Source organism: Ceratotherium simum, chromosome 12 (assembly GCF_057802395.1).
Source record: "Ceratotherium simum simum isolate JZ-2026a chromosome 12, ASM5780239v1, whole genome shotgun sequence".
NCBI classification, from domain to species: Eukaryota; Metazoa; Chordata; class Mammalia; order Perissodactyla; family Rhinocerotidae; genus Ceratotherium; species Ceratotherium simum.
Window position 1 is genome coordinate 61634958 of NC_141911.1, and position 19862 is coordinate 61654819.

A 19862-nucleotide genomic window follows, 5' to 3' on the forward strand; every position below is an offset into this window, starting at 1 on the left:
ACACTGATCTGTTTGTTGGTTTATGTAGATTTACTCTGACTAATAAAAAGTTACAAGTTTCTTACTTTTTTAAATATACTAATTTTAAAAATATGATTATTTGTTGTAAGAGGTCCCTCCCCCTCTCAAAATTAGTGGTTCAAACTATATACAGTTTATTTTTCCCTCTTGCAACAGCTCAGAGGTAGACATGGGGTACCTGTCTACTTCTGAGCTCTCTTCAAGGTGACTGGGTGGTTCTGGTTCATGGAGATACCCATGGACCATAGTTCCTTTTATCTTATTTCTTCCCATCAATCCTAGAGGGTTGTCCTCATCTAGATGGTTAATTTGGCTTGACCACTACCATGTCTGCAGTCCAGCCTGCAGGAAGGTGAGACAATCAGAATGAAAGTTTTAAAGATGAAACAAAGAAGTTGCACACATAATTTCCACTCTGGTTGGTGAGTCACGAAGTTACAACCAGCTGTAAGGGAGGCTGGGGCTGTAGTTGCTGGCTGAGCAGCCACGCAGCAGCTAAAACTCAAAAGAATAGATATTCCAGAAAAATTAGCAGTCCCTGCCACAAATATAATATTCTAAAATCTAAATTTATGATATTTTTATTTATAATAATAATATAAAATTGCATAATTTTTCTAGGTAGTCAAGTAAGTGGATTTGAGGAAGGAACCAAAGGAAAATCATTTCTTCTTGTTATTGATCATATATTCAAGCACCGATTTCAATTAGATTGTTAGTACCATTTCTACTTCTTCCCACCAATATTTTAGTGAGTTATCAGATGATTTTTATTTCTCATTTTCAATCCTAACAGCAGAAAAGGAAATGTTTGTGGTAGAATATCCCACAATAAGCTTTCAATATTATGAAGGTAAGAGTACCTTCCTTATAAGCATTTTGCAACATAAAAATTGGGATTCATTCATCTCTTAAGTGCCTGCTCTCCTGCCATCTTAGATCAAGAAAACAGTGCAATGAAAACATTGAATCATATCTCATTCGCTTCATCAACTGGACAAGCTTTCAAGCCACCAGGAATGTGGTATGAGTATGGGGTGAGCTATGGATACAGCACTATGGCTGTGCAGCAGTCATGACTCCATCTTCCACCTGCCATTATAGCAGGTTATGAAACTACATTTGCTGTTCCTTCTCAAATCTCAGCCACCATCAGGAAAGCCTATGTGAAGCCAAATGATTGCAGGATAAAGTTCTGAGGCCTAAAATCTTACTGAAACTTTGTAAAATAAGTGTTTTCTGAACACCAGATTCTTTATGAAGAGATGCTGCCTCCCATATAATTAAAAAAAATATACTGGAAAGTGTGTCAGATCATGTCATTCCTCAGTTCAAAACTTGAAATGACCCCTTTTTCATCAGAGTAAAAACCAAACTCGTAAAGGACCTACACCATCTCATCTGCTTCCCCTCTTAACTCCTGGCCTTTCTTTCCTACAACTTCCCTCCCATTCCCTCTGCTCCAGCCTTGCTGGCCTCCTTCTGCTCCTAGGACATGCCAGGCACCCTCCTTCCTGACACAGGGACTTTTGGGGGCTCTCTTCTGCCTGGAATGCTCTGCCCCCAGGTAATCTCTGTGGCTAATTCCACTACCTCCTTCAAGACTTTGTTCAAATCTCACCTTCTCTGTGAAGCTGTGTTAATTCAGGTCCCCTGAAAATCAGACGCTAATGTGGAATTAGACATATAAGATAGGAGGATTGGGTAGGATGATCCTCAGATGGCAGTGCAGCTCTGAGAAAATCTCAGCCAGGATGATGGGAAGCCTAGAGGAAAGATTTCTTACTAGAGGCCTCCCATGTTGGGCAGAAATACTCTGACTTTAGTACTCCGACTAGGCTCAGTCATTGGCTTGGTACTACTGGGAAAGCGTTTGCTTTGGCATGGATGCTGTAGCCCAAAGACATGGAAGCTGAAGGCTGTTATCTTGAAGGGAGATCTGAGTGGCGCACCTCCAGGGCCCCACAGAGCCCCGCCCTAACTACGCCATGTAATCCTGGAGCCCACCGCCAACTTGGTGTTCCCAGTCCTCCTTACCTTGCTCTTCTTTTACTTTGTCCCATGCATTTTATTTATTTTATATCACTTAATGCTCATGATCACAATGAGAAGAATGTAATATCTCAAATGTACAACGAGTAAGCTAAGGTTAGGAGGTTTAGAAAGCTCACCCACTGTAGGGTTTCCTGGGGTTTGGTCCTTAGACTTTATCTACTTACATTCAACTGTCACAGATGTGCTGTTAAGACTGATGATTACCGATGATGGTGCCATAACAACAACATTATTCGCGCTTATTATGTGTCAAACACTGTACTAAGTGCTTTACCTGCATCATCTCATTTAATCCACCAAACGACCCTTGAGGTTAGTATTATTTTGTGTGTGTGTGTGAGGAAGACTGGCTCTGAGTGAACATCTGTGCTCATCTTCCTCTATTTTGTATATGGGACGCTGCCACAGCATGGCTTGATGGGTGATGCATAGGTCTGCACCCGGGATCCGAAACTGCGGACCCTGGGCCACAGAAGCAGACTTAACCACTAGCCATGGGGCTGGCCCAGAAGTTAGTATTATTATGACTCCTATTTTTCTTGATGAACATACTGAGGTTTAGAGAGGGAACACACAGCTAGGAAGGGGCAGAACCAGACGTCATGACTTGGTCTGACCACAGGGCCCCATCTCTTGTCTGCCAGACTGATTTCTAAATCAGTACAGATCCCTCCCACGCTCCAGGCATGCATAGCCAATGGACGACTAGACATTTCCACTCAGAGGCCCCCAGATACCTCTGAACACACACACCCAAAACTGAACCCAGGCCCCTCCCCAAATCTGCTCTTGTTCCTGTTTCCCTAATGCCTCAAATAGCTCCACCATTCATCCACGAATTCTGCCAGATCAACAGTCTGAGTGTGTCATCCTTTTTCTGCCGCTCTTCCCCTGCTTTCTGTACCCAGTCCCGTTGACTCACCTTATAACCCTCCTCCCGATCTGCTTGGCCTCTCTAGCCACACCCCACTGCCTGCACTTAGGCCATCAGGTTTTCTCACCTGGATTGTTGCTAACAGTGTCCTAACTGGTCTTCCCCCCACCACTCTTGCCTTTCTTCTGCTCCATCCTTTCACTGACTCCAGAAAGATCTTTCTGAGGAAAAAAAAAATCCATTGTGTCATTCCCTTTTTTAAAATCTTTCCTTGCCTCTCCAGTGCCTTCCAGGGACCCCATGAGCTAGCTGAGCCCACCTCCCTGATCTCACTCCTCTAGAACTCCCCTGTTCGAGCTGGACTGGACTACTTGTACCTCTGAACGCCCAGGTTCCTCGTCTTCCTTGACCTGCTCCTGCCATTGCTGCAGCCCCTCACTCCTGTTGTTGCCTAACTTATTCCTGTCCTCGGGGCCTCGGCTCAGGTGCAACCCCCACCAGGGAGATATCTCTCACTGCCCAAGTCTGGGTGAAGCATCCCTTCTTAGATTTTCTTATGGCAACCAGTGTTCCCCCATAGAATGCCAATCCACTGTACTGTACTTGTAGGTCCCACCAGACGAGGGGTCGGCAAGCTTTCTCCGTGAGCGGCGAGGTAGTATTTAATTTAGGTTTTGTGGGTCTTGTGGTCTCTGTCACAACTACTCAAATCTGCCATTGGAGTGCAAAAGCAACCACAGAGAGGATGTCAATGAAAAGCATGGCTGTGTTCCAATAAAACTTTATTTATGGACACTGAAATTTGAATTTCATGTCATTTTCACGTGTCACAAAATATTATTCTTTTTTTGGTTTTTTTCCCCAACCATTTAAAAACATAAACCCATTTTTAGCTTGCAGACGGTACAAAAATAGGGAGGTGGGCCAGATTTTGCAGTTTGCCAATCCCTGTACTATTCCATGAACTTTTAACATCCAGAGCAGCATCTCATCCCACTTTGTATCCACAGTGCTTAGCACAGTATCCAACTTATAGTAGGTGCTTAATAAATACTTGTTAAATAAATAAAGCTTGCATAGCTACTAGTGAGTGTTAGTGTCAGGATTGAAACTTGAGTCAATCCGACTTGGCAGTAGGATGTCACACTGCCCACTCGGGCCAAGGGCATAAGCGATGCAGTATACTCAGCAAGATATTCAAAAGGTAATTCTACGTAGGAGTATAACTGCAGGGTCTGATGGTAACCCTATGTTTAACTTTGTTTTTTTTTTATCCCATTTCTTCTTGAATCAGCTTTGGTGGGTTACGTTTTTTTTCCTTTGGCATTTGACAATTTAATCTAAGATTTTAAAGTTTATTGGCATAAAGTTATTCATAATTTTCTGTTACTTTTTTATTGTCTTGGTATCTGTAATGAAGCCAGATTTTCTTATTCTTAATATTTTTATTTGTGCCTTTTTTCTTGATAATTCTTACCAGAGATTTCTATTTTAATTAGCTTTTTATTTTTTTTAGGGGGGTGACATTGCATATTTTATTTTAAAATAAAATTTCATACAGAGTGGCAACATCGCACCGTTGCTAAGAGCACAGCCTTTGGAGCCAGACTGTCTGGGTTTTGGTTTCATTTTTTTGGTTCTTTTTGAAAGTACATTGTTTATTTGAAGCTCTCAAGGGAAATGAAGATATATATCCAAACAAAAACTTGTACATGAATGATCACAGCAGCATTATTCATCATAGCCAAAAGAGAGAAGCAACCTAAATGCCCACCAACTGATGAATGGGTAAATCAAATGTGCTATATGCAGACAATGGAATATTACTTGGCAATAAAGAGGAGAATACAGATACATACTACAGCGTGGATGAACCTTGAAAACATTATGCTGAGTGAAAGCAGAGTCACAAAGGACCACATAGGGTATGGTTCCATTTATATGAAATGTTCAGAATAGGCAAATCTATGTAGACAGAAAATAGACCAGTTGCTGCCTGGGGCTGTGGGATGGGAGGGTCGGGAGGAAAGGGGAGTGACTACTAACGGGTGGGGTTTTTTGGGGAGGGACGAAAATGTTCTAAAATTGATTGCGGTGATGGCTGTACAACTCTGTGAACATACTAAAAACCACTGGACTGTACACTTTAAATGTGTGAATTGTCAATTCTCAATAAAGCTGTTATTAAAAAAAGAAAAAAAGTAATTCCAGAAACACCTTGGTTTGGGCCTGATGAACACTTGAACTCTATTATTACTGTTGTTGCTTGCTACTCAGCTTAGCCTACCATGCATCCCTCTTCCCACCCGCACTAACTTGACCTTATTTATTGTGCGTACAGGTATTTAACATAGTTCAGCTCCTGGCCATTTCAATTTTTTAAAATATAAACCTTCTTCAAACTGTAGCTTTGGAATCAGAAACTTCCAAACTTAAGTTACACAAATGCTTAGAGCATCAGAGCTCTGACTTCCCAAAGGCTACCCATTAGAAAGAACCTTGGGTACTGTCAGGAAATTCCATCTCTTTCTATATGGTCTTTTACAGAATTGACTCTCTGCTTTCTGTTCCTATTAAAGTTAGAACAGAAAGACCCTAAAGTGCACACAACACCAGCACACGGACATTCCCTGTGACCTCACCTTTCAATTAGGATGTGGTTACCTGGGTGACCAAGTTAATTACCTATGGAACATCAGAGGCTGAGCTCAGGTGGCAACAGGGCAGGTCCGACCAAGGAAGACTGGGAATGCAGGCTGACCTCGGGTCTGGTGCAGGCCAACAACCCAAGCACAGGAATCAGGTTGGTAGTTAATTGCTTAAGGAGTGTGCACTTGGGGCCACGAGAAGGGAAGCAGGACTGAAACCAGAAATCCATTTCATAAGAAAAAGAGACCTGTGATTAGTAACTCCAATCCCTGTTGGAACTATGTGGTCAACTAATATTCTAGTTATTTGAAAGCCTGAATATAAGGCCATCACAGGAGGAAAAGGTAGAACCAGTTAAGAGAGAATAGCAAATCAAGGATCAAAGAGAAAAAAAATATGAGTTGAAACAGCTTTGGAATCAGAGTCAGAAGCTCTGACTAGTAAGTCATTCTCATTTTCTGAACCTCAGTTTATTAATCTATAAAATGATTGGGTTGAATTCAGTCCTCACTGAATATTGAGTTGAATATCCATATCTCTAAAATCCCTTCCAGCTTTACACATTAAGGAATTCAGAACTGTCAGAACTGAAATCACAAGTTGTTTGTCCTGGTGCCCCTGAGCAAGGGGTGGGAAAGAATTTACAAATTCAGATTTAGAGGTTTTATAGGGCAACAAGCCAGCCAGGTCATCACATTGTGTTCCTATTTCCAAGTGACTCTCCTCTCTCTTCATTGTGACATAGCTGTGATATGACAACTTCTTTTTATTACTCTTACAAACTATACTTCTTCAATACTGGCCGAAGCTTCCTAAACCCCATCAAAGGTTTTCATCACACCGAGAATAGAAGAAACAAATTTAAGCCAAATTTTCCATTGTGGATTTTCAAACCTGACCAGTGTTGAAGCTAGATATAGGCAGGGTGTCACACCTTAAAATCTTATAAAAGGAGAGTAAGGAAAGGGACCATTAGTCTGAAACAACTTAAAATGCCTGTGAAACTCATGTAGCATTTCAGCATGTAAAGTTCAGCATCTCCATGTAAGTTTTTACCTAGGCATTTCATCAGTAAACGGATTTGTCAAGTAGCTTCTATTTTCTTGTAGCCCAGAAGAAAGCATATTTTGAAAACAAAACACTGGTCTGGTTTTACTTTTGTAAGTTTGAGCAAAGTGGTAGCTATCCCAAACCTAGGGCTGGCTGAAGTCCTTTCTCTTTGGCAGTGGCAGTTGTGAGAAATCAGCCAGATGGTCCTGACTTTTAAGGCCAGATAGAGAGCTCAAGTTCCAGGTCTCACACTGGTTGCTTTCTTTCTCAGCTGTTTCTCGCAGTACCCTGTGCTAAGCGCTGGGTGCTTATACATCTAGCGATCTCTGTTTTTTTGGGGGGGGGGGGGATCAGTCATCCTACTTCACAGACAAGGAATATGTGGACATTCGTTGAAGGACTACACAGAAGTCTAGCAATCCCAGCTCCCACGAAGACACCTCTTCCCATACTTTTCAGTTAAAACAGCTTTTCCTCCCTGTGTTACACGTTGCCAGGGCGCGGGGGCGTTCCTTCCTCTGCAGCGCGGGGCACGAGCACGTCATCAGATCGCCTGTGCACAGGCGCCAGATTCGCCTTTAAACTGTCACTCCTCGAGGTCCGCGATCCTGCACCTTCCTCTTTCGGCAGAGCAGTACCTGGAATGTCGTAGTTACTCAAGTAATTAGTTACTCAAGTAATATGGGATGAATGAATGGTTGAACCTGCAACCTGTTGAATGAAAGAATGAATGAACCCTCAGTACGCACTCCCTCCTTCCTGCGGGGCTCCACGGTGAAAGTGTGGCTCTGATTTAGCAACAGCGTTAAAATCTTTGACCCGTTGGAGGGGAGAAAAACAAAAAACAAGAAACAGACAGGAAAGGGCGAAAAGAGAGAGACGGGAGGTCGAGCGGCGAGCGCGCCGACCGGGCTCGGGGGCCCGGCCCCGCCCCGGGCCCGCCCCCCCGCCGGAGTCTGTGCGCGTGCGCCGGCGGGAGCGCGGCCGCCGGTCGGAGCCGGCGCCGGGGGCGCGCGGCCGGGAGAGGGTTTGACGTGGCAGTTCCCAGCCCAGCTGCAACTCCGCGCGCGAGACCGGGCTGCGGGGGCGCCGGGCCGGGAAAGGCGCGGCGGGAGCGGGGTCGCCGGGGGCGAGCGGCACACGGAGCAGAGCGCAGGCTCTCGGGAGCCCGCGGCGTGCGGCAGCCGAGCAGGTAATGCGCGCCCGGCCTCGCTGCGCGCGGGCGGGACAGCCCCCTCCCCAGGCACCGGTGGAGCGGGGTGCGGTGCCCGGCCTGGGATGGCGGTGGCGAGAGGCTGGATGCTCACCTGTGGCAGGGGCAGCCGAGGAGACCTCATACTTTGCTCCTTTAGCCTTTTCTTGGAGTTTAATAATAGGAGGTGGGTTGGGGGGGGTGGGCGTGGGCATTTGTTACCCGCCCCCATCTTTGGGTCTGGGGATGCTAGGACTGCCTGGTTAGGGTCCTCAGTAGCCATAGTATTCTAGTGCCACTGCCAGCGGTTTTCTCGTCTCCGTATCAACTTAATTTCCTCTTTTTTGGAGGACGGGATGTTGGAAACATCCATTGTAAAAATGGCAACTGTATCTTCAAGCTTCGGGACATCCCAACTGTGAAACTGATTTGTCCAAATCGGCTCTTGGTCCAGGGTGAGAGGTGCACCTAGGCTAGAGTTGTCGAGCGACAGTGGGCTGGCGGTTGTTCCGGGATCGGAGCTCCCCAGATTTTGATCCTAGGCCTGCTCATGCCAAGTGGCTTCTTGCCATGTCGCCGCTTGAAGCTGACTCAGGTTTCTGTAACTTGCTGCTCTGTGTGAGGAAGTTTGACGTGGCAAACTGGGTTGCGTGAGGAAGCCAATTCCTCCCAGGACCGGTTAAGAAGGACCCGGCTGCTTCCTGCTCTTGGGAGTGAACATCCCTGCCTTTCTTTTCTGTCACTCAGCAACAGGCTGCTGCGTAGGTGTGTTCCCGCTGCCTTCCCGAAGTGCTTGTGTAGAAGAGCTTGCCCGAAGCTCAGGCTGCCACGTCTCTCTCGGCTAAGGGGGAGGAGGGAAAAGCGTTGTCAGGAACAAGGTGGACCCGCAGGCCTTTGCCTCTCTCTCTCCTCTGTTTAGTTCTCCCCTTCCGCGGAGAAGAGGGTGATTTTATAATATTTTTCCTTGGTTGCTTTAATTTTGGAAACGTAGAGTTTAATATGAAAATGAAACCAAATGAAGAATGCTATTACCTGAATGTAGATCTATTTCACATCTTAGCAGGTATCATCGATCTTTTACCTTAGCAGATAGCATCATAAAATAACAAAAGGAAGACTAGTCCTATGCTGGGTGAAGAAACGGCAGAGAAATGGTAGAATCCGTGTTTTACATCCAGAAAGGCTTTTAAGGCTTCATTTTGTAAGGGCACTGAGGCCCAGAGAGGTTCTTCAGCTTATTGCATGTCGCACAGCTAAGTACTAGCAGATTTGGAGTGGAAACCCACTTCTCTTGAGAGGATTCAGAGCTTTTTCTGTTATAAAACTTTTTTGAGAGTAGTCACTTCTATGAAATGTCTCTTATTTTGTGAAACCTGGAAAAAATGAAAAAATTAAAACAAATTGATGTTTAGCTTCTGAGTAGAATCAAGATAGATCTGTTGTATTTGTGTGTGTGTGTGTATGTGTCTAAACACATGAAATCGCACTTCTTTTCTTGGTTCCTTAAATATATGTGTGTGTGTTCGTAGAGGTGCGATATTCAAATCATAAAGAAAGTCTGTCGTCTTTGAGAAACCACACACAACTCTCAATGCTACCTGGTTTGGTCAATTTATGGCTCAAAAGTCCATTATCAACTTCTTTATCTTCTGTTGTATTTGTTGGACTACTGATTTTTCTTTGTCCTAGCTGCCTGATTATAATGACAAATTAGGACAGCACTACAATGACACCTCATAGGACATCTGATCGCAGACTACTGCCAGTTCTGCTGGTCAGTCCATTGAATGACATGTGTCTATTGCCAGTGGCATCCTCTGTGCAGAAATGGGCCATGGGAACCAAAGGCACAGAAACAGTATATACACTTACGAGAGAGAGTCTGTGAAACGTTTCCATCTTCCATTGAAAAAGTGATTGGCAGTTGTTATTCAGATTTCATGCCTGAGAATTTGCCCAGGACGATATAGAAGTGAGTTCCTGAGTTCCATAGAGCTATGGTTAGAGCCTTTTTAGGGGATAATGATATGATATATTGTATGATATAAAGATGTCTCAGGCATCTGATAATTGTACCTTTCCTCAAACCGTCATAAACATTTATTAACAGTGATTATATTTTTAATAGGATTAAGTGACTCATACCCTTTTGTTGACATTTTTTTTTCTTCTGTTGCAGGGTTCTTTTGTAGAACTATTTCTTGGAATGATATTTTCATAATGAGTCAACAAGGTTATGTAGCTACACCCCCTTATTCCCAATCCCAGTCTGGGATAGGCCTTTCTCCACTGAATTATGGACACTATGGGGACCCGTCTCATGCAGCTTCTCCACCAGGTAAAGTACATTATCTTGACCTATGTTTCTGGTTATTGACTTCTAAGGCTCAGAGACGTAAGATGTTCTGAAAGAGCAGCTTTGAGAGCATGGAGTTATCATTATATGATGCAGTGGCTTGAGATTATAGGACCATTTAGAAAAGGCTCTCATTGAAGCAGCCTACATTATCCATTTGATTATTGCATGGATCAAAACGAGTTTGATTTGAAAATATAGATTAAAACAAAGAAGCTTCCTGGGTGTTCTATTTTTACTGCTAGACTTGCTCTTGCTATTAATAGTGGTGTAAGTTTATTGTAAACATTCAATAAAAATTTGTATATATATATAAATACATATATGCTATATATACTAAATATGTTATATACTTAATACATATTGTATACTAAATATATATGTTATACACTAAATATATATATATACACATACACTAAAGTGGTTTTGGCAATCATATAAAATCAATTTTGATATTGAAAAAATATCATTAGATTTGCACACTAAGGATTATTCGATGATAATAATAACAAGAAAAACATGGTCTTGCCTTGAAATCATTATTGAACAACAATATTGGTTGCTTTAAAATAGGGTACCCAGCAGGGAATCTCGACTTTTGGGTCAGAGGTGGGAAAAAGAGGAGTAATGGAGTAGGACCACTATTGCTCTGATGGCAGTTGACACCAGGAGGCCACCTCCCTTCATCAAGGGGCTACTCTGAGGGACCAAGTTTCAGGGTCAGGGGTGAGGCTAATACTAGCTTGTTGCAGGTCTGATGGTCCCGAATTCTCTGAAAATATTTGCGTAAGACAGTTCTTGGGGCTTCTGAGAGAAAGCTGAGGAATTCAGCTCCGTTCCTTGGTGTGCATGGGCTGTGTATGTCAGTGAGTGTCTCCTGGGGCTCCCTCAGACTGACTCAGATGGAGTGCAGAGACAGCGTGGGGTGAGGAAAGCACTGTGGAGAGGCTTGATGGGAGCAGCCACACACGGTTTGCTGCAGAAGATGCTCTGAGACTGTGAATTTCCTGTGGAAAGTCGGCCTTATGATTTAGTCCGCCCCTAATATTTAAAAACCTCCTCTCGTCCAGAACCAGTCCTCCGCGTAACATCTGTAGTCTTGCCTTTCTGGATTTTGTAGGAACCATTAACTCCTCTTTTTCCAGTGTCTCTCTATCTAGTGGTTCATTCGCTCTCAGTGTTTATATACAATGCTAATTATAAATTACCTTTTTTTGAGTGTTTACCATGTATCAAAAACTGGTCCTAAAAGCTTTACATGTATTATCTTATTTAATCCTCATACAGTGGTATGCAGCAGATTATTAGCCCTGAGTTTGCAGCTAAGAACACTGAATGTCTGGTATACCTTGACTTATCCAAGGTCGCGAGCTGATGGTGTAGACAGGATTCATACCCAGGACTCCCAAGAAAACAGACAACACTAAGTATAACTCTCAGTATTATTCGCCCTTCCTTCCTCCCTTCACAGCCATCTTCTCCAACAAGCGCTCTCTTCACTCAGTGACTCTCCATCCTTGCCCCTCCATCCCTCCATGGCTCAGTGCAGTCTCCACTCCAAGCTTGGGCCGCCATCACCTTTCCCCTTCTCCCACCATGGTCATCGGTGGCCTCCTATTACCAAATGCAGTAGAGGCTGTCCTGTCCTCTTTCAATTTGACATTGTTTACTGCTCTTATTTATAAAAACTCTCTTCTCTGTTGGTTTCAATGACACTATCCTTCTGTTATTTTTCTTGGTGGCGTTCTGAACATCTCTTTCTAAGGAGTCTCCCTTCTTCTACATGACCCTTAAGCATTGCTGTTTCTCCTTCTTTGTTGTATCTTCACTCCTCTCCTCTCCACGGATTTTTCCCTAAATCCATGGGAATTCCCTAAATCCTGGGTCATTCCCATATGAAGTGCTAGTCTCTCAGATCTATTGCTCTGACCCAGATGTCTCTCCTGACTCCAGACCCATATTTTCAGTTGCTTACCTATTTACATAGGCACATCAAACTCATCATGTCCCAAACAGTTCAGTATTTTTTTCATAAAACCTACTTTTTCTGGCATTCCATATCTCACTCATTCATTTATACAAATTAGAAACTTTCATTATTTAAAAAAATCTCTCCCAGGGCTGGCCTGGTGGCATAGCGGTTAAGTGCGCATGCTCCGCTGCGGCTGCTCGGGGTTTGCAGGTTCAGATCCCGGGTGCGCACCAACGCACTGCTTGTCAAGCCATACTGTGGTGGCCCATATAAAGTAGAGGAAGATGGGCACGGATGTTAGCCCAGGGCCAATCTTCCTCAGCAAAAAGAGGAGGACTGGCATCAAATGTTAGCTCAGGGCCAATCTTCCTCAAAAAAAAAAAGAAAAAAAAACTCTCCCTTTTACTTTCTTCAATCCAATTGGTCTCCAAAATTCTTTTGGATAATTGTAAACATCTTTCCTTCCTGCTTCCTCCTTTCTATCCTCCTGTCACTCTTGTGCAAGCCATCCATCTCTCACCTGGATTACCAAAATAGTCTCTTAACCATTATCCCTCTCTCCAATACTGCCTTTCTCCAAACGACCTAGTCCTGTGCTGGAGGGGTTTTTAGAGCATACAAATCTAATTCTGACTTTCTTTTGCTTAAAGCCTTTTACGGCTTCCCATTGCCCCTCATTGTGTTTTAAGCTCCTTAGGCCTTCATTAGTTACCCATTTTCTTTTTTCAGTTTGTCTGCCACATTCCCACAACATTACTCCAGTGATGCTGAGCAATTAGTTATTTGGAGGCTGGTTTGCACTTGGCCCTTGATTCTCACTCCCCGCTACCAGAAAGCCGATCGAGAAAGCCAGTCCGTGCCTCCACGTCATCCTCCCAGCAGGGTTTATTCTCAGGCTCCTCCTTCAGACTCAGTTCGATTGTGGTGCTTGCAGGCATTTCTGACCACGATTCTTCCTCAAGCTTGTTTATAAATGCTCTTCTTCTTTTGTGTTCTCCTAACACCTGTGCAGGCCTTTATACCAGTTAGCACACTGTGTTATAATAGATGTGCCTGGGGCAGAGGAGGCCCTCGTGAAATGTTTATTCAACAAATAAGTGAATGACGAGCTACGGCATTCGTCAGCAAAACAAGCTGGTGTTTACCAATATTTTTAAAAACTATCTTTGTTGCATTAAATCCTTCATGCTTTAATTTAAACCTGTTTCTCCTTATTTATTTCTCAGTCGGATACCAGGCTGTTAGCCTCTGTGTAAATATACCTTTCTATAAATTATGGTGTTTTATTTAATTATTTAAGGCTGTCACTAAATTACCTTAGCCTTTATTTCTCTGTGCTGAATAACCATAGATCTCTTAATCTTCAGTCATCATGTGCCTTCTTTTCTAGTCTTTTGGTGACCCTCTTGTTGGTTTTCTGACAGGCATCCTAGTGGTGGTTCCGTGAAGGATCTGTTCTACCATTGGTCTGGCCAGTGCTAACTCCGGCTTTGTGTTTCTCACGTACCGTATCTCCATTTGTGCCTCTTAATTGCGTTGTTGTAATGGTAGTGCTATGTAGTAACAGATTTATTGAGTGAGCAAAATACTAGTGGTGATATTACAATGAATCAAATAAACCTAATGCGGGTTGTGAGAGTACGTGCTTATCTAGTGGGACGTGCATTGAGTAAATTGACAGTTACAATTTGGGGGAAGCGGTATCCTCAAGGAAGTGGAGGGTGGTGTGGAAGCACGCAGCGGGGACACCTCAGCAAGGCTTATGGGTGAAGGGAGTCTTCCGGGAGGGAATGAGCTGAAAGATGAGCTGGAGTTGGCCAGGTATGGAGGCTGTCGGCTGGGCGACGGGTGGGGGTGGGGTGGGGTGATGGGGAGGCGGCGCTTCTGAGGACCTGCAAGAGCTTCAGCATGGCTGGGTGTAGAGTGCGAGCAGTGAGGGGGTGCCTGGAGTGGAGAGTGGGGCCATCTTCTACCTTTATTTAGGCTTTATTTTAAGGGCAGTAGGGTGCCACTGAAGTGTTTTAAGCTAGGAAGGTTCACAGTCCTGTGTATATTTTAAGAGGAGTTACACTCCACATTAGAAGGTGTGGCAGAGGAATCCAGCTCTGCTCTCTGGGCACACTGCTCTCGGGAGCAGGGTTTCTCCTCCTCAGCACCGTTGACATTTGGGGCCAGCTAATTCTTTGTGGTGGGAGGCTGTGCTGTGTTATAGGACATTCAGCAGCATCCTTTGGCCTCTACCCATTAGACACCCATACTCCCTCTCCTACCGTCACCTCTGCCCCCAAGCTGTGGCAACCCCAAATCCTAGACATTGCCAAACGTCCCTTCAGGGGCAACATCACCCCTGGCTGAGGACCACTGCTCTGGAAGCTGAGAGGCAAGAACCGTTGATGTCCTGGAAGTAGGGTAAGGGCCGTGGGGGTGGTGAGGCTTTTAATAAATAGTGAACTTATGTAGGTACACCACCACCACCTCAGTGCCGTGGGAATGATAGCTGTTAAGATTCTCCCTGTAAATAGGGAGCTTATCTTTGTTTATTTTAGATTAACATTTTTTTCACAAATGGTTTTCAATTTTGGTTTTTGTGTGTCAGATCCAGGCCAAATTCAAGGTATGCTTTTCTGTGATGTTTTGGTCAGGGTTCTTTTGCTGATAACAGAAACCACTCTAGTGGAAAGGGATTTGTTAAAGGGTATCTGGAAGCTAAGATAATATTAGAGAGAGGTGGAGAACCAGGCTTGGGACTATGCAGTCCATAGAAATGCACATCTCATGCAGGGCTATTCCATCAGCGTCTACTGCCTTTCTACCCCAGAACCACCATCTCTGGGGTAGAAAGTCTACCCCAGACTCCCACAGGTGTGTTGCTTTGCCGAATTCAGAGCACATCACAACCCAATTTGTAAGGGAGTCTGGGAAATGGAGATTCCATCTTTCCAGCTCAGGACCATACAGAAAGGCAAGCCAGAAAGGAATAGGAACTGGTACTGGGTGAGCTAGTCTACAATATCTACCACTATGTTAAAAACCAGTTTTTGATTTTAGATATTTTTCTTGTGGCATAAGCATAGTTAGTTCTTTCTCATGATATAGTTTTCCTTTCATGTTAAAATTCTCACACTGCCCTATAAAGAACCTGATTTCTGTTTGTCTCTGATCAGTTTTGAAAATGCCAGTCAGGTGTCCAGCGGAAGACTATGACTTTGCAGATAATAATGATACTGTCGTTGTCCCTTTGCCCTGAGGATAGAGTCCAAATGACACACAGGAGTTTGCTGTCTGTCCACCCAACTTGGACACCCTCTGCTCCGGCCACTTTCCCCTACAGTCTCTCTACACTGAGTCTTTTGCCAGTCCTTGGTCACACCATGCTCTCTCACATCTTCGCTCAAGCTTTGCTCTCTGACTGGAATCTTCTATCCTGTCTCTGTACTAAGAAAACACCTGCTTGTCCTTCAAGATTCAGATCCTTCCTCTCTGAACTCTCCTTGACTCCCCTAGGAAGAATTAGGCAGTCCCTCTGCATATTATGACACTCCTCACATGGCACGGTAATTGTGTACATGGTTGTCTTTTCCATAAGAGCTCTTAGTGCCGCCAAGGCATGTTGAATATATGCCAAGCAAGAATGAGTTCGAATCATTGCCATAGAGTTGATTTCCAAAGATAAAAGGGAAAGAACATTTTAGTAAGATTGGTGTATAGCAGTTCTGCTTGAGCGTATGAGAACTGTTTTTGTTTTTGTATACAAACAGAAGTTTATTAACATGTGCATCTCACACACACATGGGAATGCCCAGACATGAGTAACTCTGAGAACTGTTTTTTGATTCTCTAAACATGTGAGAGTTGTTGATGAAATTGTTATTTACCTACTTATTTAAGAAATGAGAATATCTGTGGTTTCTTTTTTTTTTTAAGGGGAAACGCTTTTTATTTATTTATTTATTTATTTTGCTGAGGAAAATTTGCCCTGAGCTAACATCTGTGGCCATCTTCCTCTATTTTTGTATGTGAGCCACTGTCACAGCATGGTCACTGACGAGTGGTGTAGGTCTGCTCCAGGAACCAAACCCAGGCTGCCAAAGCAGAGCACGCCGAACTTAAGCACTAGGTCACCGGGGCTGGCCCTCTTTGGTTTCTTGTAGTGCATGTAGTTATTTACTATTTTAATGCTAGTGTTGTGGGTTTTCTACTTTTGTTCAACATAATGTTTTAAATTAATGTTCTATTATGTTCAAATTAAAATAATGTTTAAATTAATGTTCAGGGGCCTGCCCCGTGGCGTAGTGGTTAAGTGTGCGCACTCCGCTGCTGGCGGCCCGGGTCAGGACCCCGGGCACACACCGATGCACTGCTTGTGAAGCCATGCTGTGGCGGCGTCCCATATAAAGTGGAGGAAGCTGAGCACAGATGTTAGCCCAGGGCCAGTCTTCCTCAGCAAAAAGAGGAGGATTGGCATGGATGTTAGCTCAGGGCCGATCTTCCTCACAAAAATAAAAAATAAAATAAATAAAATAAAATAAATAAATTAATGTTCAAATAATATTTTAAAAATGAAAATACAAGTGTACATGGAATTATGGTGTATATGTCTTGTTAGAATATAGATCCTTGGAAAAAGGAGGGCAAGGGTTATGGCCAGAGAGAGGGAACAGATTTGTCGAGTGATTTCCTTTATATATCAGGCATTGTCTGTCATACTTATGGATGCTTTCATACCTATTGCTTCATTTAATTTTCAGAAAAATCCTTGGAGACAGGGGACATTATTGCCATGACACAGTGCTAAAAGTCCAGGTTTCAAAAGATAAAAGTATCCTGTCAGGGTCACAGCTCTTATCTGTAGGGAATGAATTCAAACCCAAGTCTGTGTCACCACACGTCTCATGTTTTTCTAACTTTGCTGGGTTTGGGGTTTAGAACTTTACATAAAAATGTAGTGTTATAAGAAAGAATATTTGGGGCCGGCCCCGTGGCTTAGCGGTTAAGTGCACGTGCTCCGCTACTGGTGGCCCAGGTTCGGAACCCCGGGCGCGCACCGACACACCGCTTCTCCGGCCATGCTGAGGCTGCGTCCCACATAAGCAACTAGAAGGATGTGCAGCTATGACATACAACTATCTACTGGGGCTTTGGGGAGGGAAAAAAAGAAAAAGGGAAAAAAAAGGAGGAGGATTGGCGATAGGTGTTAGCTCAGGGCCGGTCTTCCTCAGCAGAAAGAGGAAAATTAGCATGGATGTTAGCTCAGGGCTGATCTTCCTCACAAAAAAAAAAAAAGAGAGAGAGAGAGAGAGAAGCTTGCTTCTCTTTAAAAAAAAAAAAAAATAAGAGAAGAAACTTTTTGTAAAAGTTTCAATATTATTATTCATGAAAACTGCCACTTGACTGGTTATATTTCATTCTGGATTACCCAGGCGTTTGAAAGCATGCTCTTGAAAGTATTATGATGACAATATAAGAACTCTTCATGGGCGGCTGCCAGGTCCTCTAGTCAATTCCCTTGTTAACTGAGGGAATAAACTTTCTAGAGAAAGGTAAAAGAAGAAAAGAGATGTTGAGTGTGAACTACATCATGAGGTCAGACAGAGGTGTGCACAGAAGGCAGCTAGGAGGCCATTGATGATGGGGCCCGAGAGGAGGGTCGGGTCAAAAGTAAATTGGATGGGCTGGGGCAAAAACAAGCGGGATGGAAGTGGAGACAGAAAATAGAAAAAAATGCACTTTTTCTTTTACAAGGCTAGAAAAGGGTGTCACAGGGAATCTAGGCTAAGCCTTTCCTTTCGCAGTGAGGGGAAACTGAGGTCCTCAAAGATAAACTTCTTGTCCAGTGCCATTCATCTGCTAGTAGGTGGCCGGGTGGGGCCTGGAACTACTCCAGTGATTTTTCTAGCTCAATGATTTTTCTCTTGGACCACAGTTTCTCTAGAGGAAAAGAGAAAAATGTCTGAGAACAGTCCTAAGGAGAAACCTTTCAAGATCTCTGTTTGAGAAGAGCTGCTTGTCAGTGAACACACAGTCACTGCGGGGAGCATCTAGTAATCACGTGTGATCCCGTGTTTTGTATGAGCAAGTGTGATGACTTGTGCAGTCCCTCAGTATTGATCACCCTACTGTTGGGAATCCTGGAGAAATCAGTAACTCTGAGGGCTGTGCTCTGGGTTTGTTGGAGAAACAGATGCTCCTCTCCGTTTGCCTTTCTCATGCTGTAACTCAAATAAAGGCATTTTAGAGGTCATTTTTTTTTTTTATACTAGAGTTAGGATGCTTTATGATGCCTCATATTGGTTTTTTTTCCCTAATTTATTTTCTGATTTCTAGCTGGCATTTTTCATTTTGCATTCTAGCATTCTTTGTGTGATAGTGTGTTCTGTCGAGGTGCCTCTACCAAATGTGTAGGTTACTTCTTCTGTTTAGAGTTAAAATGCTTCCTTTCTTTTCTGCTCTCCTATCATATGATGGTCAAATAACTATGCCAGGGCCTGGTGTTGATAGGCCTGTGAGGGTTAGAGCAAGTTTAAAGGAGAACTTGAACCTTAACCACCCCCCCTTCCTAGTTTGCATTTTTAGCGTAATGTCTTTGCGTCTTCTCTCTTTGCACTTCCATACTCTTCTAAATTCATGCCCTTCCATTGCAGGTATGATGAAGCCAGCAGGGCCTTTGGGGGCTGCCACTCCTGGGGGGTTGTTGCCTCAGGGTCCTCCACCTCCTGGACCCCATCAGATTGGCCAGAATGGAGCTCATGCCCACGGTCATCCTCCCCAAAGGTGAGCTGGGTAGATTCCAACCCTCCTGTGTAGATTCTACTAAAAGTGTCTCACGTGTCCAGGCCAAACTTGCATATTTATTGATTGACAGTTTGACCTCGTGATATCGCCCACATCCTTGAAAGGATCCACTAGAAAACTGCCCTAGGAAACAAAGTATTTAGAAAAGTTAGGAGTGGAAAAAACCCAATACTAGTACATATTAAAAAATACATAAAAAATTACTTGTATCCATACCGCACATTTTAGTTTTGGGTTATATTCATCTTATTTTAGAATTTTGTATTAATTTCTAATTCCTTCAGATATCTATGGCCTGTATTCCTCAGTAAAATTTTAAATCACCTATTCTCTTGAATCCTTCACAGAACTGAGCTCAGTGCCAGTAGGTGCTTAATAAATATTTTAAAAATTAAATGAGACTGCGGCAACGGTAAAGATTATAGATTTGATGAGGACGGCACACAGATGCCAGTGAGGGATTCTCAAAAGGCAAGGTGATAGTAAAAACAACACAGGAAATAGATCTTGTCTTTGTGTTTATAATAAATTAAGGAAGGGAAAAGTGGGAGGCAGGCCTGGAGAAGCCAAGGTATGAGACATATGTATGAGATATTTAGAGCCCTGCAACCCACCTGGAACTGTCCCCTGGGAAGGAGCCAGCATCACACCTGTCCTGCTGGAAATCCCATTACGGTTTGTCCTGGGAGGTGTTGCTGTTGAGAATCCCGGTGCCATGCTGTAGACAGTGTTTACTTGGGAATTTCTCCAAGGATTACCCAGAGGCTTCATTTCCCGGGTTCCTTTCCCAGGTTGTTAGGCTGCAGGGTTGTAGTTCGGGGAGGAGTAACCCCCTAGTGTGAATGTGGACCCTGCTAATGGTAAAGCCATTTAGTTACCTTTTCAAAGAGCCTGTAATCCT

The 19862-nt window shown here is 43.7% G+C and overlaps 1 protein-coding gene across 2 annotated transcripts in view; it reads left to right on the plus strand.

The window, feature by feature from the left end:
- The first annotated feature begins 7671 nt into the window (after positions 1 to 7671).
- The window catches only part of SEC24D (SEC24 homolog D, COPII component), a 102143-nt gene continuing 89952 nt past the window's right edge, over positions 7672 to 19862 (plus strand). For both annotated transcript variants that reach the window (XM_087437686.1, XM_014784554.2), the window contains exons 1-3: positions 7672 to 7841; positions 10021 to 10179; positions 18811 to 18940. In XM_087437686.1, the coding sequence (XP_087293812.1) occupies positions 10062 to 10179; positions 18811 to 18940 (248 nt within the window). In that variant the 5' untranslated portion in view covers positions 7672 to 7841; positions 10021 to 10061. The remainder of the gene's footprint in view (positions 7842 to 10020; positions 10180 to 18810; positions 18941 to 19862) is intronic.